General features: G+C 48.9%; 1 protein-coding gene across 2 annotated transcripts in view; it reads right to left on the bottom strand.

Annotated features, from left to right (window-relative positions):
* KAT5 (lysine acetyltransferase 5) overlaps nt 1–22,579 on the bottom strand; it is a 111,792-nt gene that overhangs the window by 39,265 nt on the left and 49,948 nt on the right. For both annotated transcript variants that reach the window (XM_063945088.1, XM_063945089.1), the window contains exon 7: nt 6,388–6,468. In XM_063945088.1, coding sequence (XP_063801158.1) covers nt 6,388–6,468 — 81 coding nt within the window. The remainder of the gene's footprint in view (nt 1–6,387; nt 6,469–22,579) is intronic.

The raw sequence follows: 22,579 nt of genomic DNA, 5'->3' as shown, positions 1-22,579 counted from the left end.
TGTCCTCAGGGAAAATTAAGTAGGGGCTCTTGCGAGACAACGCCCCTAGTTCCAACACACGTCTCGCTGAAGCCAAGGCCAACAGTGTGACTGTCTTCCATGTAAGATATTTTACATCTACCTCCTGTAACGGATCAAACCAATCCGATTGGAGGAACTGCAGCACCAAATTGAGATCCCAAGGTGCCATAGGAGGCACAAAGGGAGGCTGGATGTGCAGAACACCTTTCAATAACGCCTGGACCTCAGGAAGAGAAGCCAATTGTTTCTGAAAGAAAATGGACAAGGCCGAAATCTGGACTTTTATCGAGTCCAGACGTAGGCCCAAATCCACACCCGACTGCAGAAAAAGCAGGAAACGTCCCAGATGAAATTCTACCGCAGAATATTTTCTGCTCTCACACCAAGTGACGTATTTCTGCCAAATACGGTGGTAATGTTTAGACGTTACCCCCTTCCTGGCTTGGATCATAGTCGGGATGACTTTGTCAGGGATGTCTCTCCTTGCAAGAATCAGCCATTCAACTTCCATGTCGTCAAACGTATCCATGGTAAGTCTTGATAGACGAACGAGGCCCTGTTGCAGAAGAGCCTCGTGAAGAGGTAGAGGCCACGGATCTTTGAGGAGAATCTCCAGGAGGTCAGCGCACCAGGCCTTTCTTGGCCAGTCCGGAGCAGTGAGAATTGCGTGAACCTTTTCCCTTTCTATTCTTTTCAGAATTCTTGGGATCAGTGGAAGTGGAGGAAACACGTACACCATCTGATACACCGATGGAGTCGTCAGAGCGACCACTGCCACTGCCTGTGGGTCTCTCGACCTCAAACAATACCGCTTGAGCTTCTTGTTGAGACGAGAGGCCATCATGTTGATCTGTGGATATCCCCATCGACGTGTCAAGCACTTGAACACCTCCAGGTGAAGGCCCCACTCCCCCGGGTGCAGGTTGTGTCTGCAGAGGAAGTCTGCTTCCCAGTTGTCTACTCCCGGAATGAAGACCGCCGACAACGCCGCAGCGTGTTTTCATGCCGAGAGGAGAATTCTTGACACCTCTGACATTGCTGCTCTGCTTTTCATTCCGCCCTGTCAGTTTATGTACGTTACAGCCGTCACATTGTCCGACTGGACTTGAATGGCCCGATCTTGAAGAAAATATGAGGCCTGCAGAAGGGCGTTGTATATAGCCCTGAGTTCCAGAATGTTGGAAGGATGACTTCCTGACTTGACCATCTTCCTTGAAACTGCACCCCCTGGGTGACTGCTCCCCAACCTCAGAGGCTTTCGTCCGTGGTTAGCAGAATCCAATTATGAATCCCGAACAGTCGGCCCTCGATCAGGTGAGAAGTCTGTAGCCAACACAGAAGGGAGATCCTGGCCTTGGGCGACAGACGGATCCTCTGGTGCATGTGAAGATGTGATCCCGACCATTTGTCCAACAAATCGAGCTGGAAGAGTCATGCATGAAACCTTCCGTACTGAAGAGGCTCGTAAGAGGCCACCATTTTTCCCAGAAGGCGAATGCATAGGTGCACAGATATCCGGGTTTGCTTCAGGACATCCCGAACAACCGACTGGATTACCAATGCCTTTTCCAACAGAAGAAAAACTTTCTGCGACTTTGTGTTCAGTATCATTCCCAGAAATGGGAGCCTCCGTGTTGGTTTTAAGTGAGATTTCGAAGATTCAGTCGTGATCCAGGAGTAGTTTTGTTGTGAGGCCAATGCTGTTCAACAACCTCTCCCTGGACGGAGCCTTTATCAGAAGATCGTCCAGGTATGGTATTACATTCACTCCCTGCTTGCGAAGACGAAACATCATCTCTACCATCACCTTGGTGAACACCCTCGGTGTCGTGGAGAGACCAAAGGGTAGGGCCTGGAACTGGTAGTGAAAGTCCTGCAGTGCAAACCGTAGATAAACCTGGTGAGGCGGCCAGATCGGAAAGTGAAGGTACGCATCCTTGATATCCAGAGACACTAAGAATTTCCCCTCTTCCAGACCAGAGATCACCGCTCTCAGAGACTCCATCTTGAACACTCGTAAGTACGGGTTCAATGATTTTAGATTCAGAATCGGCCTTACCGAACCGTCCGGTTTCGGTACTACAAACAAGTTGGAATAATACCCCTTGTTTTGGAGATGAGGTGGAACTGGAACAATGACCTGCATTTGTACCAGTTTTTGAATGGCATCCTATAAGGTTATACTTGGCTCCTGTGAAACTGGTAAGCCTGATTTGAAGAATCTGTGAGGTGGGAGTTCCTGAAACTCCAGTCTGTAACCTTGGGAAATAAGAGGGATCCTGGCATGATGTTGTCCAGATGTGACTGAAATTTTTTCAGTCGGGCTCCCACCTGCCAGTCTTCCAGGCATAGCGGTCCACCTTCATGCTGAAGGCTTTGCTCTGTTCCTGGGAACCGGCAGTTGCTGGTTTGCGTGGTTTACTTTAGCGCCTCTGTTGGCTGTAGTAGAGCCTTTGGCTTTGCCCTTAAACTTGGCAATCCGAAAGGACTGTAGAGTAGGTCCTGAATAGGTCTTCCTAGTTGGGGGAGCTGCAGAAGGAAGATATGTAGACTTACCCGCACTAGCTTTGGAGATCCATTTGTCTAGTTCGTCTTCAAATAAGGCCTCTCCTGTGAAGGCTAGGCATGCCACACCTTTCCTGGAGTCCTCGTCCGCAGTCCACTGGCGTAATCATAAGCGTGCTGACTCTGCCATAGCCGTGGTGCTTGCATTAAGCAAACCCACTTCTTTTATGGCTTCCACCATATAGTTCGCAGAGTCCTGTATATGTTGCAGGAATAAAACAATCTCCCCCCTAGATAAGGAATCCAACCCCTCAATTAGGGTACCTGACCATCTAGCAATGGCTTTAGTAATCCACGCACATGCTATAGTGGGTCTCTGGGCCACCCCAGCAGCCGTGTACAAGGATTTGAGTGTAGTCTCAATCTTGTGATCAGCCGTGTCTTTCAGGGAGGCTGCACCAGGGACAGATAACACTATTTTCCGTGACAGCCTGGATACAGATGCATCCACTATCGGTGGATTTTCCCATATTTTCCTATCCTCAGGAGGAAAAGGAAAATATGAGATTAACCTTTTAGGGATCTGAAATTTCTCATCAGGATTAACCCACAGTTCTTCAAACAGGGTATTCAATTCCTTTGACACAGGAAAAGTGACTGAGGATTTCTTTTTTACATTAAAATAAGATTCCTCACACTCTGCCACCTTATCAGGAATTTGTAGAACGTTTCTTGAAGCTTCTATAAGAGCCTCTATTCCCTGTGACAGAGCAGCGTCACCCCCTTCTGAAGCCACCTCCCCTCTCCTCTATGTCTGACCCCTCAGCGTCAGAGTCAGACTGCAGGATATGGGCCAGAGATCGCTTTTGTGGACAAATGGCAGGGGACTGAGACGCTTGTTTGGGGACTGAGTCTCTATTCATGATCTCATCCACAGACTGTCTTAAGTATTGCGTCTCTTTCTCATGGCGGGACAATTTATTAGATTTATTGAAAATCATTCCTTTAATGGAATCCAGCCACACTGGTTCAGCCCCGCTAGCCTGAGAAGGTGCACTACACAGAGTACATAGTAGTGAGCTCCCTGGGGAAGAGGAACACTCTGCCGTACATGAAACACACTCTTTGCCTGACATATTGTAAATGTGACAGCACACACACACACACACACACACACACACACACACACACACACACACGAAAGGTTAAAGGCACAATTAACCCACAAAGAGCCCTTCCAGGGAGGCACGGAGATATTTTGGAGCCAAGATTCAGTCCAGATTGGGGACTTAGCACACTAATAATCGCTCTCCCCCCTGCTATGACCCCCTGGTACCGCTGAGGTAATCGAGTCGCACCGGAGGAGCTGCGCATCCCTGTCAATCAGCGTCTGTGTCCACTGCAGAGGGAAAATGGCGCTGGTGAGCTGCTGGATCCTCTCATAGTGAAGCCCCGCCCCTTCAATGACGTGCGGTCTTCCCGCTTTTTTTTAATACTGGCTGAGGTCATTTTGTGGTTAAAATGGAGCCAGATGCGTTTTAAGGATTTGTTTTTCAGTGTGGGTACTGTGTACAGTGTACTGAGACACAGTTGTGTACTGAGGGGCAGATTTATTAAGCTCGGTGAAGTGACAAAGTGGAAGGTGATAATGCACCAGCGTTTATGGCGGCACACCACAGGCACCAAGCGTGGTGGGGGATCACAGGAGCCGCAATCAGACAAATAAAAGTTTTCTGAATGGCTTCCCTGTGGAGCCGGCATGAGGACCCTCCGTCATGTCGAGAGGCGCGTGGCACGATCTCCAGCTTCCCCGACCACTGCCAGCACAAGGGGACACGCCGCAGCTTCGTGCTCCGGCGGCATGGCTTGTGGGAGAGTGACAGCTTCCCCTGCTGGCATGGATAAGGCTGCAGCAGTAGCTACACACAGCACCATAGGTCCCCAGGCTCCCGTTTACCCATAGTGGAGTGAGGGCTCTACTGTCTCCATTATTTACGCTCAGCGCGTCAAGGAATGGGGGAGGGACATACAGCCACTTTTCACTTGCCTCTAAGCCTCAGGAATGCAGCCAGCAATGGGAGCGATGGCAGGAGCTTCTCTGACAAGCCCTGACATCCGTCTCCTGCAACTGCAGGATACTTGAGACCCGGACCCCACTTCTCTTATAAGTGGCAAAGGGCGCTATACTGGAGACCTGAACCCCACTTCTCTTATAAGTGGTGAAGGGCTCTCCTGAGGCAGTTATATTATGGGATCTGGTCCCAAGAATAAAGTAAGAAAATAAAAATAAAAGTATTAAGGCTCACAGTGGGATCAAATATCTCAAAAGGACTTTAATACAAAACATTTTCTTTCATTGTACATAGGAATGGATACATTTAGGAGTCATGTGCCATTGGTCCGCCAGCAACAGCGTCCTTCATTGCCGCTAAATATCGCACTTTAGTTTGCAGACCAATAAGAGTTCATATAAAATATACACAATTTAAGTTTTACACTAAACTGATGACAGACTGCGTGGGATTGTGTCTGGTAGCACTTTGGAGGCTGACATATTATCAGTCCTTTCCTGATCTTGTCAGATCTCTAGTTCCAACTTATCACAAAAAGACCACAACCCCAAACATTGGGGGTAATTCCAAGTTGATCGCAGCAGGAATTCTGTTAGCAATTGGGCAAAACCATGTGCACTGCAGGGGAGGCAGATATAACATACAGAGAGAGTTAGATTTGGGTGTGGTGTGTTCTATCTGCAATCTAATTTGCAGTGTAAAAATAAAGCAGCCAGTATTTACCCTGCACAGAAACAAAATAACCCAACCAAATCTAACTCTCTCTGCAAATATATCTGCCACACCTGCAGTGCATATGGTTTTGCCCAACTGCTAAAAAATTTCCTGCTGCGATCAACTTGGAATTACCCCCATTGTACTGTGAGTGTAAAATCACACCTTAAGTGACAGAAGAATTCAGTGAGCAGAGGATTATTGTAAAGTGAAGGCAATGAAGGGCATCTATACCACATGGGCTCTGCAAGAAGACTTACTAGCCTTATTACAGGACCTAGATAAAGTACTAACAAGAATATTTTGTACATTTAGCCCTGAATAGTTAAATACGGGTTGGGTACAATATGCCGGCTGCTGGGATCCTGGTGGTCAGCATACCGACAACGGGATCCCGGCAGCAGAATCAAGGCTAGAGGGGCTAATGCAAAAAAAAGCCCCTTGCGGGCTCGGTGGTTCGCCACAGGTTCTATTCTCACTCTATGGGTGTCGTGGGCAGCCACGAGTGGGAATAGACCCTGTGGGTAGGCATTCTGACTGCCCGCTTTTTTAGCGTTCGGGATCCTGGCGTCGGCATGCTGGCCGCCGGGATTCCGAGCACCGGTAACATAACTGCCTCCCGTTAAATACAATGGAGTATAAATAGGATGCCATTCATTGCCTTTAAACCTTTTTCAGCATATGGATAAATACACATAGATCTAACGTGACAATGTTTTTACACATTGCTCAAGCTATAGTCTTGGTTTAGCTGCACCGAAAAGTGGGTAAGAAAAAAATAAAATAAAACAAAAGCATATCAGCCATGTATCTGAGATCGGATGGATTAAAGTGTCAGGCTCCCCCTGGATAAATACCTTCCAATAACAGCATGTCATTTGGTTGGCGGGATTACTCCTATTTAGGAACTAAGTGACTTGATCACAATGGCATGGTATTATGTCTGGCTGGCGGGATTAATCCTATGGAGGAACTAAGTGACCCGATGACAACGGCATGGTGTTATGTACTATTGGCAGTGCTGAAAGGCTAATTCTGATCAGGTAAATAGCTAGTAAACCTCCTTTGTCCTCACCTCATCTGCACTCAGGCAGTTAGATTTCCGTTTCCGTCCAGGAGGAACAGCAGGTGCGCTTGGCCTGCGGGCCGCTCCATTCTACAGAGAAACACCCACAATAAATTAGCCACCACTTTCAATCATGCCTGGTTTTTATAACCATAAACGGTTTTGTTAAAACAAACTTCACATATTTCATAACCTAAATACAATGAAAAAGCAAGAGAAACCTAAAGCTGCAATATCATTATGCAGAAACTTGTTCCCATCCTACCGCGAGGACTGCTCTATGGGGCTCTGTGGTTCATCTCGCAGCCTTGGCCAAAATCTACTTATTTCTCCCACTCACACACCTCTCCACTGACATTTTAAAGTGGAAACCCAAAATATTCTCCACGTTAGGTGGTAATGCAGCTATAACTCTGTAACAAGCAGCTTATATGTTGTTGTTTTTTAAACTTTTTTCCATGCTTTAATGTAAATACTATATCAGTGCGTAAAAGGGGCACCTGCATTTCTATTTTACGTCATGGATAGTGCTGTAACCTACAAGTGCCAGGCTGCAGGGAGGCTGGAGTAGACTACAGTCTACACACCATAACAAGTCAAGTGACTACTGTGACACAGAGGGAATGTCCGGAAGTCAGACTGGAATCTTCTTCACAGATACACAGCTCTCGCTGTACATGAGAGATAATAAGAATTTACTTACCGATAATTCTATTTCTCGGAGTCCGTAGTGGATGCTGGGGTTCCTGAAAGGACCATGGGGAATAGCGGCTCCGCAGGAGACAGGGCACAAAAGTAAAGCTTTCCGATCAGGTGGTGTGCACTGGCTCCTCCCCCTATGACCCTCCTCCAAGCCAGTTAGGTACTGTGCCCGGACGAGCGTACACAATAAGGGAGGAATTTTGAATCCCGGGTAAGACTCATACCAGCCACACCAATCACACCGTACAACTTGTGATCTAAACCCAGTTAACAGTATGATAACAGCGGAGCCTCTGAAAAGATGGCTCACAACAATAATAACCCGATTTTTGTAACTATGTACAAGTATTGCAGATAATCCGCACTTGGGATGGGCGCCCAGCATCCACTACGGACTCCGAGAAATAGAATTATCGGTAAGTAGTCCTAGTGGATGCTGGGGTTCCTGAAAGGACCATGGGGATTATACCAAAGCTCCCAAACGGGCGGGAGAGTGCGGATGACTCTGCAGCACCGAATGAGAGAACTCCAGGTCCTCTTTTGCCAGGATATCAAATTTGTAGAATTTTACAAACGTGTTCTCCCCTGACCACGTAGCTGCTCGGCAGAGTTGTAATGCCGAGACCTCTCGGGCAGCCGCCCAAGATGAGCCCACCTTCCTTGTGGAATGGGCCTTAACCGATTTAGACTGTGGCAGGCCTGCCTCAGAATGTGCAAGTTGAATTGTGTTACAAATCCAACGAGCAATCGACTGCTTAGAAGCAGGCGCACCCAACTTGTTGGGTGCATACAGTATAAACAGCGAGTCAGATTTTCTGACTCCAGCTGTCCTGGAATATATTTTCAGGGCCCTGACAACTTCTAGCAACTTGGAGTCCTCCAAGTCCCTAGTAGGTGCAAGGCACCACAATAAGCTGGTTCAGGTGAAACACTGACACCACCTTAGGGAGAGAACTGGGGACGAGTCCGCAGCTCTGCCCTGTCCGAATGGACAAACAGATATGGGCTTTTTTGAGAAAAAACCACCAATTTGACACTCGCCTGGTCCAGGCCAGGGCCAAGAGCATGGTCACTTTTCATGTGAGATGCTTCAAATCCACAGATTTGACTGGTTTTAAACCAATGTGATTTGAGGAATCCCAGAACTACGTTGAGATCCCACAGTGCCACTGGAGGCACAAAAGGGGGTTGTATATGCAATACTCCCTTGACAAACTTCTGGACTTCAGGAACTGAAGCCAATTCTTTCTGGAAGAAAATCGACAGGGCCGAAATTTGAACCTTAATGGACCCCAATTTGAGGCCCATAGACACTCCTGTTTGCAGGAAATGCAGGAAACGACCGAGTTGAAATTTCTTTGTGGGGCCTTCCTGGCCTCACACCACGCAACATATTTTCGCCACATGTGGTGATAATGTTGTGCGGTCACCTCCTTTCTGGCTTTGACCAGGGTAGGAATGACCTCTTCCGGAATGCCTTTTTCCCTTAGGATCCGGCTTTCCACCGCCATGCCGACAAACGCAGCTGCGGTAAGTCTTGGAACAGACATGGTACTTGCTGAAGCAAGTCCCTTCTTAGCGGCAGAGGCCACAAGACCTCTGTAAGCATCTCTTGAAGTTCCGGGTACCAAGTCCTTCTTGGCCAATCCGGAGCCATGAGTATAGTTCTTACTCCTCTACGTCTTATAATTCTCAGCACCTTAGGTATGAGAAGCAGAGGAGGGAACACATACACCGACTCGTACACCCACGGTGTTACCAGAACGTCCACAGCTATTGCCTGAGGGTCTCTTGACCTGGCGCAATACCTGTCCCGTTTTTTGTTCAGACGGGACGCCATCATGTCCACCTTTGGTATTTCCCAACGGTTTACAATCATGTGGAAAAAACTTCCCGATGAAGTTTCCACTCTCCCGGGTGGAGGTCGTGCCTGCTGAGGAAGTCTGCTTCCCAGTTTCCATTCCCGGGATGAAACACTGCTGACAGTGCTATCACATGATTTTCCGCCCAGCGAAAAGTCCTTGCAGTTTTTGCCATTGCCCTCCTGCTTCTTGTGTCGCCCTGTCTGTTTACGTGGGCGACTGCCGTGATGTTTTTCCCACTGGATCAATACCGGCTGACCTTGAAGCAGAGGTCTTGCTAAGCTTAGAGCATTATAAATTTACCCTTAGCTCCAGTATATTTATGTGGAGAAAAGTCTCCAGACTTGATCACACTCCCTGGAAATTTTTTCCTTGTGTGACTGCTCCCCAGCCTCTCGGGCTGGGCTCCGTGGTCACCAGCATCCAATCCTGAATGCCGAATCTGCGGCCCTCTAGAAGATGAGCACTCTATAACCACCACAGGAGAGACACCCTTGTCCTTGGATATAGGGTTATCCGCTGATGCATCTGAAGATGCGATCCGGACCATTTGTCCAGCAGATCCCACTGAAAAGTTCTTGCGTGAAATCTGCCGAATGGAATTGCTTCGTAGGAAGCCACCATTTTTACCAGGACCCTTGTGCAATGATGCACTGTTTTTAGGAGGTTCCTGACTAGCTCGGATAACTCCCTGGCTTTCTCTTCCGGGAGAAACACCTTTTTCTGGACTGTGTCCAGAATCATCCCTAGGCACAGCAGACGTGTCGTCGGGATCAGCTGCGATTTTGGAATATTTAGAATCCACCCGTGCTGTTGTAGCAGTATCCGAGATAGTGCTACTCCGACCTCCAACTGTTCCCTGGACTATGCCCTTATCAGGAGATCGTCCAAGTAAGGGATAATTAAGACGCCTTTTCTTCGAAGAAGAATCATCATTTCGGCCATTACCTTGGTAAAGACCCGGGGTGCCGTGGACAATCCAAACGGCAGCGTCTGAAACTGATAGTGACAGTTCTGCACCACGAACCTGAGGTACCCTTAGTGAGAAGGGCAAATTTGGGACATAGAGGTAAGCATCCCTGATGTCCCGGGACACTATATAGTCCCCTTCTTCCTGGTTCGTTATCACTGCTCTGAGTGACTCCATCTTGATTTGAACCTTTGTAAGTGTTCAAAAAATTTTTTAGAATAAGTCTCACCTAGCCTTCTGGCTTCAGTACCACAATATAGTGTGGAATAATACCCCTTTTCTTGTAGTAGGAGGGGTAATTTAATTATCACCTGCTGGGAATACAGCTTGTGAATTTTTTCCCATACTGCCTCCTTGTCGGAGGGAGACCTTGGTAAAGCAGACTTCAGGAGCCTGCGAAGGGGAAACGTCTCGACATTCCAATCTGTACCCCTGGGATACTACTTGTAGGATCCAGGGGTCCTGTACGGTCTCAGCGCCATGCTGAGAACTTGTCAGAAGCGGTGGAACGCTTCTGTTCCTGGGAATGGGCTGCCTGCTGCAGTCTTCTTCCCTTTCCTCTATCCCTGGGCAGATATGATCTTATAGGGACGAAAGGACTGAGGCTGAAAAGACGGTGTCTTTTTCTGCAGAGATGTGACTTAGGGTAAAAACGGCGGATTTTCCAGCAGTTGCCGTGGCCACCAGGTCCAATGGACCGACCCCAAATAACTCCTCTTCCTTTATACGGCAATACACCTTTGTGCCGTTTGGAATCTGCATCACCTGACCACTGTCGTGTCCATAACATCTTCTGGCAGATATGGACATCGCATTTACTCTTGATGCCAGAGTGCAAATATCCCTCTGTGCATCTCGCATATATAGAAATGCATCCTTTAAATGCTCTATAGTCAATAAAATACTGTCCCTGTCAAGGGTATCAATATTTTTAGTCAGGGAATCCGACCAAGTCACCCCAGCTCTGCACATCCAGGCTGAGGCGATCGCTGGTCGCAGTATAACACCAGTATGTGTGTATATACTTTTTATGATATTTTCCAGCCTCCTGTCAGCTGGTCCTTGAGGACGGCCCTATCTATAGACGGTACCGCCACTTGTTTTGATAAGCGTGTGAGCGCCTTATCCACCCTAAGGGGTGTTTCCCAACGCGCCCTAACTTCTGGCGGGAAAGGGTATACCGCCCATAATTTTCTATCGGGGGGAACCCACGCATCATCACACACTTTATTTAATTTATCTGATTCAGGAAAAACTACGGTAGTTTTTTCACATCCCACATAATACCCTCTTTTGTGGTACTTGTAGTATCAGAAATATGTAACACCTCCTTCATTGCCTTTAACGTGTGGCCCTAATAAGGAATACGTTTGTTTATTCACCGTCGACACTGGATTCAGTGTCCCTGTCTGTGTCTGTGTCGACCGACTAAAGTAAACGGGCGTTTTAAAACCCCTGACGGTGTTTTTGAGACGTCTGGACCGGTACTAATTGTTTGTCGGCCGTCTCATGTCGTCAACCGACCTTGCAGCGTGTTGACATTATCACGTAATTCCCTAAATAAGCCATCCATTCCGGTGTCGACTCCCTAGAGAGTGACATCACCATTACAGGCAATTGCTCCGCCTCCTCACCAACATCGTCCTCATACATGTCGACACACACGTACCGACACACAGCACACACACAGGGAATGCTCTGATAGAGGACAGGACCCACTAGCCCTTTGGAGAGACAGAGGGAGAGTTTACCAGCACACACCAAAAACGCTATAATTATATAGGGACAACCTTATATAAGTGTTTTCCCTTATAGCATCTTTTTTATATATTTCTAACGCCAAATTAGTGCCCCCCCTCTCTGTTTTAACCCTGTTTCTGTAGTGCAGTGCAGGGGAGAGCCTGGGAGCCTTCCCTCCAGCCTTTCTGTGAGGGAAAATGGCGCTGTGTGCTGAGGAGATAGGCCCCGCCCCTTTTTCGGCGGCCTCGTCTCCCGCTCTTAACGGATTCTGGCAGGGGTTAAATATCTCCATATAGCCTCCGGAGGCTATATGTGAGGTATTTTTAGCCAAAATAGGTATTCATTTGCCTCCCAGGGCGCCCCCCTCCCAGCGCCCTGCACCCTCAGTGACTGCCGTGTGAAGTGTGCGGAGAGGAAAATGGCGCACAGCTGCAGTGCTGTGCGCTACCTTTAGAAGACTGAGGAGTCTTCTGCCGCCGATTCTGGACCTCTTCTTACTTCAGCATCTGCAAGGGGGCCGGCGGCAAGGCTCCGGTGACCATCCAGGCTGTACCTGTGATCGTCCCTCTGGAGCTGATGTCCAGTAGCCAAGAAGCCAATCCATCCTGCACGCAGGTGAGTTCACTTCTTCTCCCCTAAGTCCCTCGTTGCAGTGATCCTGTTGCCAGCAGGACTCACTGTAAAATAAAAAACCTAAGCTAAACTTTTCTAAGCAGCTCTTTAGGAGAGCCACCTAGATTGCACCCTTCTCGGCCGGGCACAAAAATCTAACTGGCTTGGAGGAGGGTCATAGGGGGAGGAGCCAGTGCACACCACCTGATCGGAAGGCTTTACTTTTGTGCCCTGTCTCCTGCGGAGCCGCTATTCCCCATGGTCCTTTCAGGAACCCCAGCATCCACTAGGACGATAGAGAAATATTTTATTAAATATATTATATATTCAAAAGTCACAGTACACCCAACTGTGCATAAAATGGGAAAACTGACTTAAATTCAAGATGGCGCCCATGTTCGGCACATACCCTAAAAGATAGCGCACCTCACCAATCCCTTACTAGGGGTGTAGTATGTCTGACCGGCAGTCAGGAGGCCGCCGATCAGCATACAGACGCCAGGATCCCGGCAGTATACTGACGCCGGGATCCCGGCGGGGAGGGGCGAGTGCAGCAAGTGCCTTGCGGGCTCGGTGGCGACCGCACAGGTTCTATTCCCACTCTATGGGTGTCGTGGACACCCACGAGTGGAAATAGTCCCTGTTGGTCGGCATGCCGACCATCGGGATAGTGAGGGGGCGGGATGTCTGTGGAGGTCTTGTGACCGTCAATCTCCAGACCGCCGGTCACATGAATACCACCCCTTACTGGAGTATTCAGTTTTCCCATTTCCTGCACAGTCTTTTAAACAAAAGGGTGTACTGTGACTTTTGGGGACAAAAAAATTATGTATATATGTATATATATGACCGAAAGTGACCTCACCGCTGACCTGAAAGTTCCCACCATTGGTTACAATGGAGCGCATAAGCGCTACATTGTAACACTGCCGTGTGCCGCCTGTCATACAGTACAGGAGCACACAGCCGATCAGGAGGGAGCCACAACGTGGCGCTCCCTGATTGGCTGAAGAAACCCACTTCGACATCAGTCAGAGTGGGTTTCTGGCATTCGGGGAAAGGGGTCCCATGTGAAAACATGGGTCCCCTTTCAGTTCGTGGTCGGGTGTCCGTTTTTTTATTTTTTCAAGTACGTGGATTACAAAAGGATTACAAGCAGAGGAGCCTTCAACCATGGATTATGTGAGTATAATTTTTTCTACAGGTACACCATGGATTCTACTGGAGAAGAGGACCGACCTGCGTGGGAACATAAGGTAAGTATGTGTATATGGAGGTGTGGATGGATGTATTAAAGTTATACTTTCAAGGTGTGTGTGTGTTGTCTTTATTGGGGTATTTTTTTAGTAGTAGTACTACAGGTACCAGCGGGCCCATTTTTCCGCCGCATGCTGGTACTTGTGGTTCTCCAAGTACCAGCTTGCGGGGGAGGCTTGCTGGGCCTTGTAGTACTGCTACTAAAAACAATATCAATCACTTTGAACAAAGGCTATCAGCCCCCCATCCGCAGCCCATTGGATGGGGGGGGACAGCCTCGGGCTTCACCCCTGGCCCTTGGGTGGCTGGGAGGGGGGGGACCCCTTGATTGAAGGGGTCCCCACTCCCCCAGGGTACCCCGGCCAGGGGTGACTAGTTGGATATTTGATGCCACGGCCGCAAGGCACTGTATAAAAGTGACCCCCGGCTGTGGCATTATCTGTCCAGCTAGTGGAGCCCGGTGCTGGTTTCAAAAATACGGGGGACCCCTACTCTTTTTGTTCCCCGTATTTTTGGAACCAGGAGCAGAGCCCGGTGCTGGTTGCTTAAATATGGGGGAACCCCTGTCAATTTTTTCCCCATATTTTTGCAACCAGGGCCGGCTCAAAGAGCCCGAGGCTGGTTTGGTTTAGGAGGGGGGACCCCACGCATATTTTTTTTTGAAAATTTATAACATTTCCCCCCCTTCCCACTAAAAAACATGCACGGATCTCATGGATCCGTGCATGCCTATACAAACACGGGATAAAAAAGCAGGTCTGTTTTTTTTTTAGCACTTTTTCACGATTTGTATTTTAGCACGGCAGTGTTTGGCTATTGTCGGCAGTGTTTGTGTTTTGCACTTTTTAGTAAATTCCCGATTTCTACCAAATTGCAGGCGTATTTGACCGATGGTGTATTGATTCGTGATTTTTTCCTAGGACTTCCAAAATATTACGAATGCCCTCATCACTGCCGTGATTTTTGCTTAGTAAATTACCGAGATGACACTTTGAAGAAAAAACGGCATCTCGGTCAAAATCGGGACCTTAGTAAATATACCCCATGGAATTATGTTGTAAACAAGAAAAAGTGTTAAACAGATCAAAATGTTTTTTCTCTGACGTCCTAAGTGGATGCTGGGCCTCCGTAAGGACCATGGGTATTAGCGGCTCCGCAGGAGACTGGGCACAACTAAAGAAAGCTTTAGGACTACCTGGTGTGCACTGGCTCCTCCCACTAAGACCCTCCTCCAGACCTCAGTTAGATTTCTGTGCCCGGCTGAGCTGGATGCACACTAGGGGCTATCCTGAGCACCTAGGAAGAAAGTATATTTAGGTTTTTTATTTTCAGTGAGATCTGCTGGCAACAGACTCACTGCAGCGAGGGACTAAGGGGAGAAGAAGCGAACCTACCTAACAGGTGGTAGTTTGGGCTTCTTAGGCTACTGGACACCTTTCGCTCTAGAGGGATCGACCGCAGGACCCGACCTTGGTGTTCGTTCCAGGAGCCGCGCCGCCGTCCCCCTTACAGAGCCAGAAGCATGAAGAGTCCGGAAAATCGGCGGCAGAAGACTTCGGTCTTCACCAAGGTAGCGCACAGCACTGCAGCTGTGCGCCATTGCTCCTCATGTACACCTCACACTCCGGTCACTGATGGGTGCAGGGCGATGGGGGGGGGGCGCCCTGAGGGCAATATATGACACCTTGGCTGGCAAATCTACATCATATATAGTCCTAGAGGCTATATAGATGTAAAATTACCCCTGCCAGTATTCCAGAAAAAGCGGGAGAAAGTCAGTTGAAAAAGGGACGGGGCTTCTCCCTCAGCACACTGGCGCCATTTTCTCTTCACAGTGCAGCTGGAAGACAGCTCCCCAGGCTCTCCCCTGTAGTTTTCAGGCTCAAAGGGTTAAAAAGAGAGGGGGAGCACTAAATTTAGGCGCAATATATGTATACAAGCAGCTATTTGGGGAAAAATCACTCAGTTATAATGTTAATCCCTGCATTATATAGCGCTCTGGTGTGTGCTGGCATACTCTCTATCGGTCTCCCCAAAGGACTTTGTGGGGTCCTGTCCTCAGTCAGAGCATTCCCTGTGTGTGTGCGGTGTGTCGGTACGGCTGTGTCGACATGTTGGATGAGGAAGGTTACGTGGAGGCGGAGCAGAGGCCGATAAATGGGATGTCGCCCCCTGTGGGGCCGACAACAGAGTGGATGGATAGGTGGAAGGTATTAACCGACAGTGTCAACTCCTTACATAAAAGGCTGGATGACGTAACAGCTGTGGGACAGCCGGCTTCTCAGCCCGCGCCTGCCCAGGCGTCTCAAAGGCCATCAGGGGCTCAAAAAACGCCCGTTACCTCAGATGGCAGACACAGACGTCGACACGGAGTCTGACTCCAGTGGCGACGAGGTTGAGACATATACACAATCCACTAGGAACATCCGTTACATGATCTCGGCAATGAAAAATGTGTTACGCATTTTCTGACATGAACCCAAGTACCACATAAAAGGGGTTTTATTTTTGGGGAGAAAAAGCAGCCAGTGTTTTGTTCCCCCATCAGATGAATGAATGAAGTGTGTAAAGAAGCGTGGTTTCCCCTGATAAGAAACTGGTAATTTCTAAAAAGTTACTGATGGCGTACCCTTTCCCGCCAGAGGATAGGTCACGTTGGGAGATATCCCTTAGGGTGGATAAGGCGCTCACACGTTTGTCAAAAGGTGGCACTGCCGTCTTAGGATACGGCCACCTTGAAGGAACCTGCTGATAAAAAGCAGGAGGCGATCCTGAAGTCTGTATTTACACACTCAGGTTATATACTGAGACCTGCAATTGCCTCAGCATAAATAGGGCTGCTGCAGCGTGGTCTGATACCCTGTCAGATAATATTAATACGCTAAGACAGGGATAATATTTTGCTAACATTGAGCATATTTAAGACGTTGTCTTATATATAAAGGATGCACAGAGGGATATTTGCCGGCTGGCATCCAGAATTAATGCAATGTCCATTCTGCCAGGAGGGTATTAGAAACCCGGCAGTGGACAGGTGATGCTGCCTGTAAAAGGCACATGGAGATTCTGCCTTATAAGGGTGAGGAATTGTTTGAGGGATGGTCTCTGGGACCTCGTATCCACAGCAACAGCTGGGAAGAAAATTTTTTACCTCAGGTTTCCTCACAGCCTAAGAAAGCACCGTATTTTCAGGTACAGTCTTTTCGGCTTCAGAAAAGCAAGCGGGTCAAAGGCGCTTCCTTTCTGCACAGAGACAAGGGAAGAAGGAAAAAAGCTGCACCAGCAGCCAGTTCCCAGGATCAAAAATCTTCCCCCGCTTCCTCTGAGTACACCGCATGACGCTGGGGCTCCACAGGTGGAGACAGGTGCGGTAGGGGCGCGTCTCGGGAACTTCAGGGACCAGTGGGCTTGCCCACAGGTGGATCTCTAGGTTCTGCAAATAGTATCACAGGGATGCAGGCTGGAGTTCAAGGCGACTCCCCCTCGCCGTTACCTCACATCAGCCTTGCCGGCTGCCCTCAGAGAAAGGTAGTACTGGCGGCAATTCACAAGCTGTACTTCCAGCAGGTGAAAGCAAGGTACCCCTCCTTCAACAAGGCCGGGGTTACTATTCCAAAATGTTGTGTTACCGAAACCAGACGGTTCGGTGAGACCCATTCTAAAATTGAAAGCCTTGAACACTTATATACGAAGGTTCAAGTTCAAAATGGAATCGCTCAGGGCGATTATTGCAAGCCTGGAGAATTTCATGGTATCACTGGACATCAAGGATGATTACCTGCATGTCCCTATTTACCCTCTTCACCAGGAGTACCTCAATATTGTGGTACAGGATTGTCATTACCAATTCCAGACGTTGCCGTTGGTCTGTCCCCGGCACCGAGGTATTTACCAAGGTAATGGCCGAAATAATTATCCCGTACTTGGACGATCTCCTTATAAAGGCGAGGTCCAGGGAGCAGTTGTTCGTAGGAGTAGCACTATCGCGGGAAGTGCTACAACAGCACGGCTGGATTCTGAATATTCCAATGTCGCAGCTGGTTCCTACGACGCGTCTACTGTTCCTGGGTATGGTTCTGGACACAGAACAGGATAAAATAAGATTTTACTCACCGGTAAATCTATTTCTCGTAGTCCGTAGTGGATGCTGGGACTCCGTAAGGACCATGGGGATTAGTGGCTCCGCAGGAGACTGGGCACAACTAAAGAAAGCTTTAGGACTACCTGGTGTGCACTGGCTCCTCCCACTAAGACCCTCCTCCAGACCTCAGTTAGGATACTGTGCCCGGAAGAGCTGACACATTAAGGAAGGATTTTGAATCCCGGGTAAGACTCATACCAGCCACACCAATCACACCGTATAACTCGTGATACTATACCCAGTTAACAGTATGAAATATAACTGAGCCTCTCAACAGATGGCTCAACAATAACCCTTTAGTTAGGCAATAACTATAAACAAGTATTGCAGACAATCCGCACTTGGGATGGGCGCCCAGCATCCACTACGGACTACGAGAAATAGATTTACCGGTGAGTAAAATCTTATTTTCTCTGACGTCCTAAGTGGATGTTGGGACTCCGTAAGGACCATGGGGATTATACCAAAGCTCCCAAACGGGCGGGAGAGTGCGGATGACTCTGCAGCACCGAATGAGAGAACTCAAGGTCCTCCTCAGCCAGGGTATCAAATTTATAGAATTTGTAGACTCTTGCAAGAGTGTTTTAACCCGACCAAGTAACAGCTCGGCAAATTTGTAAAGCCGAGACCCCTCGGGCAGCCGCCCAAGAAGAGCCCACTTTCCTCGTGGAATGGGCTTTCACAGATTTAGGGTGCGGCATTCCAGCCGCAGAATGTGCAAGTTGAATCGTGCTACAGATCCAGCGAGCAATAGTCTGCTTAGAAGCAGGAGCACCCAGCTTGTTGGGTGCATACAGGATAAATAGCGAGTCAGTTTCCTGACTCCAGCCGTCCTGGAAACATATACTTTTCAGGGCCCTGACTACGTCCAGAAAACTTGGAATCCTCCAAGTCCCAAGTAGCCGCAGGCACCACAATAGGTTGGTTCACATGAAAAACTGATACCACCTTAGGAAGGAATTGGGAACGAGTCCTCAATTCCGCCTTATCCATATAGAATACAGATAAGGGCATTTGTATGACAAAGCCGCCAATTCTGATACACGCCTGGCCGACGCCACGGCCCACAACATGACCACTTTCCACGTGAGGTATTGTAACTCCACGGATTTAAGTGGCTCAAATCAATGCGACTTCAGGAAATCCAACACTACGTTGAGATCCCACGGTGCCACTGGAGGCACAAACGGGGGTTGACTATGCAGCACTCCCTTAACAAAAGTCTGAACTTCAGGCAGTGAAGCCAGTTCTATTTTGGAAGAAAATCGATAGAGCCGAAATCTGGACCTTAATGGAACCCAATTTTAGGCCCATAGTCACCTCTGACTTGTAGGAAGTGCAAAAAACGACCTAGCTGAAATTCCTCCTTTGGGGCCTTACTGGCCTCACAGCACGCAACATATTTCCGCCATATGCGGTGATAATGGATTGCGTTCACTTCTATCCTAGCTTTAAACAGCGTAGGGATAACTTCCTCCGGAATGCCCTTTTCCTTCAGGATCCGGCGTTCAACCGCCATGCCGTCACACGCAGCCGCGGTACGTCTTGGAACAGACAGGTCCCCTGCTGCAGCAGGTCCTGTCTGAGCGGCAGAGGCCATGGGTCCTCTGAGATCATTTCTTGGAGTTCTGGGTACCAAACTCTTCTTGGCCACCCGGAACAATGAGTATAGTTCTTACTCCTCTCCTCCTTATTATTCTCATTACCCTGGGTATGAGAGGCAGAGAAGGGAACACATACACCGACTGGTACACCCCCGGTGTTACCAGAGCGTCCACAGCTATCGCCTGAGGGTCCCTTGACCTGGCGCAATATCTTTGTAGCTTTTTGTTGAGGCGGGACGCCATCCTGTCTACCTGTGGCCTTTCCCCACGGTGTACAATCATTTGGAAGACTTCTGGATGAAGTCCCCACTCTCTCGGGTGGAGGTCGTGTCTGCTGAGAAAGTCTGCTTCTCAGTTGTCCACTCCGGGAATGAACACTGCTGACAGTGCTAACACATGATTTTCCGCCCATCGGAGAATCCTTGTGGCTTCTGCCATCGCCATCCTGCTTCTTGTGCCGCCCTGTCGGTTTCCATGAGCGACCGCCGTGATGTTGTCTGACTGGATCAGCACCGGCCGGTGTTGAAGCAGGGGTCTAGCCTGACTTAGGGCATTGTAAATGGCCCAAAGTTCCAGAACATTTATGTGTAGGGAAGTCTCCTGACTTTTCCATAGGCCTTGGAAGTTTCTTCCCTGTGTGACTGCCCCCCAGCCTTGAAGGCTGGCATCCGTGGCCACCAGGAACCAGTCCTGTATGCCGAATCTGCGGCCCCCTAGAAGATGTGCAGTCACCACCACAGCGACACCCTGGCCCTTGGAGACAGGGTTATCCGCCGATGCATCTGAGAATGCGACCCGGACCACTTGTCCAACAGATCCCACTGGAAGATCCTTGCATGGGACTTGGCAAATGGAAATTCTTCGTAAGAAGCTACCATCTTTCCCAAGGCTCGCGTGCATAGATGCACCGATACCTGTATTTGTATTAGGAGGTCTCCGTCTAGAGACGCCAACTCCTTGGACTTCTCCTCCGGGAGAAACCCTTTTTATCCTGTTCTGTGTCCAGAACCATACCCAGGAACAGTAAACGCGTCGTAGGAACCAGCTGTGACTTTGGAATATTCAGAATCCAGCCGTGCTGTTGTAGCACTTCCCGAGATAGTGCTACTCCGACGAACAACTGCTCCCTGGACCTCGCCTTTATAAGGAGATCGTCCAAGTACGGGATAAGTACTTCGGCCATTACCTTGGTAAATACCCTCGGTGCCGGGGACAGACCAACGGCAACGTCTGGAATTGGTAATGACAATCCTGTACCACAATTTTGAGGTACACCTGGTGACGAGGGTAAATAGGGACATGCAGGTAAGTATCCTTGATGTCCAGTGATACCATGAAATTTTCCAGGCTTGCAATAATCGCCCTGAGCGATTCCATTTTGAACTTGAACCTTCGTATATAAGTGTTCAAGGATTTCAATTTTAGAATGGGTCTCACCGAACCGTCTGGTTTCGGTACCACAACATTTTGGAATAGTAACCCCGGCCTTGCTGAAAGAGGGGTACCTTGATTTCACCTGCTGGAAGTACAGCTTGTGAATTGCCGCCAGTACTACCTTTCTCCGAGGGCAGCAGGCAAGGCTGATGTGAGGCAACGGCGAGGGGGAGTCGTCTCGAACTCCAGCCTGTATCCCTGTGATACTACTTGCAGAACCTAAGGATCCACCTGTGGGCAAGCCCACTGATCCCTGCAGTTCCCGAGACGCGCCCCCACCGCACCTGTCTCCACCTGTGGAGCCCCAGCGTCATGCGGTGGACTCAGAGGAAGCGAGGGAAGACATTTGATCCTGGAACTGGCTGACTGGTGCAGCTTTTTCCTGCTTCCCTTGTCTCTGTGCAGAAAGGAAGCGCCTTTGACCCGCTTGCTTTTCTGAAGCCGAAAGGACTGTACCTGAAAATACGGTGCTTTCTTTAGGCTTTTGTGAGGAAACCTGAGGTAAAAAACTTTTCTTCCCAGCTGTTGCTGTGGATACGAGGTCCCAGAGACCATCCCCAAACAATTTCTCACCCTTATAAGGCAGAATCTCCATGTGCCTTTTAAATGCAGCATCACCTGTCCACTGCCGGGTTTCTACTACCCTCCTGGCAGAATGGACATTGCATTAATTCTGGATGCCAGCCGGCAAATATCCCTCTGTGCATCCTTTATATATAAGACAACGTCTTAAATATGCTCAATGTTAGCAAATATTATTATCCCTGTCTTAGCGTATTAATATTATCTGACAGGGTGTCAGACCACGCTGCAGCAGCACTATTTATGCTGAGGCAATTGCAGGTTTCAGTATATAACCTGAGTGTGTAAATACAGACTTCAGGATCGCCTCCTGCTTTTTATCAGCAGGTTCCTTCAAGGTGGCCGTATCCTAAGACGGCAGTGCCACCTTTTGACAAACATGTGAGCGCCTTATCCACCCTAAGGGATATCTCCCAACGTGACCTATCCTCTGGCGGGAAAGGGTACGCCATCAGTAACTTTTTAGAAATAACCAGTTTCTTATCGGGGGAAACCACGCTTCTTTACACACTTCATTCATTCATCTGATGGGGGAACAAAACAGTGGCTGTTATTTCTCCCCAAAAATAAAACCCCTTTTATGTGGTACTTGGGTTTATGTCAGAAAATGCGTAACACATTTTTCATTGCCGAGATCATGTAACGGATGTTCCTAGTGGATTGTGTATATGTCTCAACCTCGTCGACACTGGAGTCAGACTCCGTGTCGACGTCTGTGTCTGCCATCTGAGGTAACGGGCGTTGTTTTGAGCCCCTGATGGCCTTTGAGACGCCTGGGCAGACGCGGGCTGAGAAGCCGGCTGTCCCACAGCTGTTACGTCATCCAGCCTTTTATGTAAGGAGTTGACACTGTCGGTTAATACCTTCCACCTATCCATCCACTCTGGTGTCGGCCCCACAGGGGGCGACATCCCATTTATCGGCCTCTGCTCCGCCTCCACGTAACCTTCCTCATCCAACATGTCGACACAGCCGTACCGACACACCGCACACACCCAGGGAATGCTCTGACTGAGGACAGGACCCCAAAAAGTCCTTTGGGGAGACCGATAGAGAGTATGCCAGCACACACCAGAGCGCTATATAATGCAGGGATTAACACTATAACTGAGTGATTTTTCCCCAAATAGCTGCTTGTATACATATATTGCGCCTAAATTTAGTGCCCCCCCCTCTCTTTTTAACCCTTTGAGCCTGAAAACTACAGGGGAGAGCCTGGGGAGCTGTCTTCCAGCTGCACTGTGAAGAGAAAATGGCGCCAGTGTGCTGAGGGAGAAGCCCCGCCCCCTTTTCGGCG

The sequence above is a fragment of the Pseudophryne corroboree genome, chromosome 11, assembly GCF_028390025.1.
Source record: "Pseudophryne corroboree isolate aPseCor3 chromosome 11, aPseCor3.hap2, whole genome shotgun sequence".
NCBI lineage: Eukaryota > Metazoa > Chordata > Amphibia > Anura > Myobatrachidae > Pseudophryne > Pseudophryne corroboree.
The sequence above is the reverse complement of the archived record's forward strand: the minus strand, read 5'-3'. Positions and strand labels throughout refer to the sequence as shown.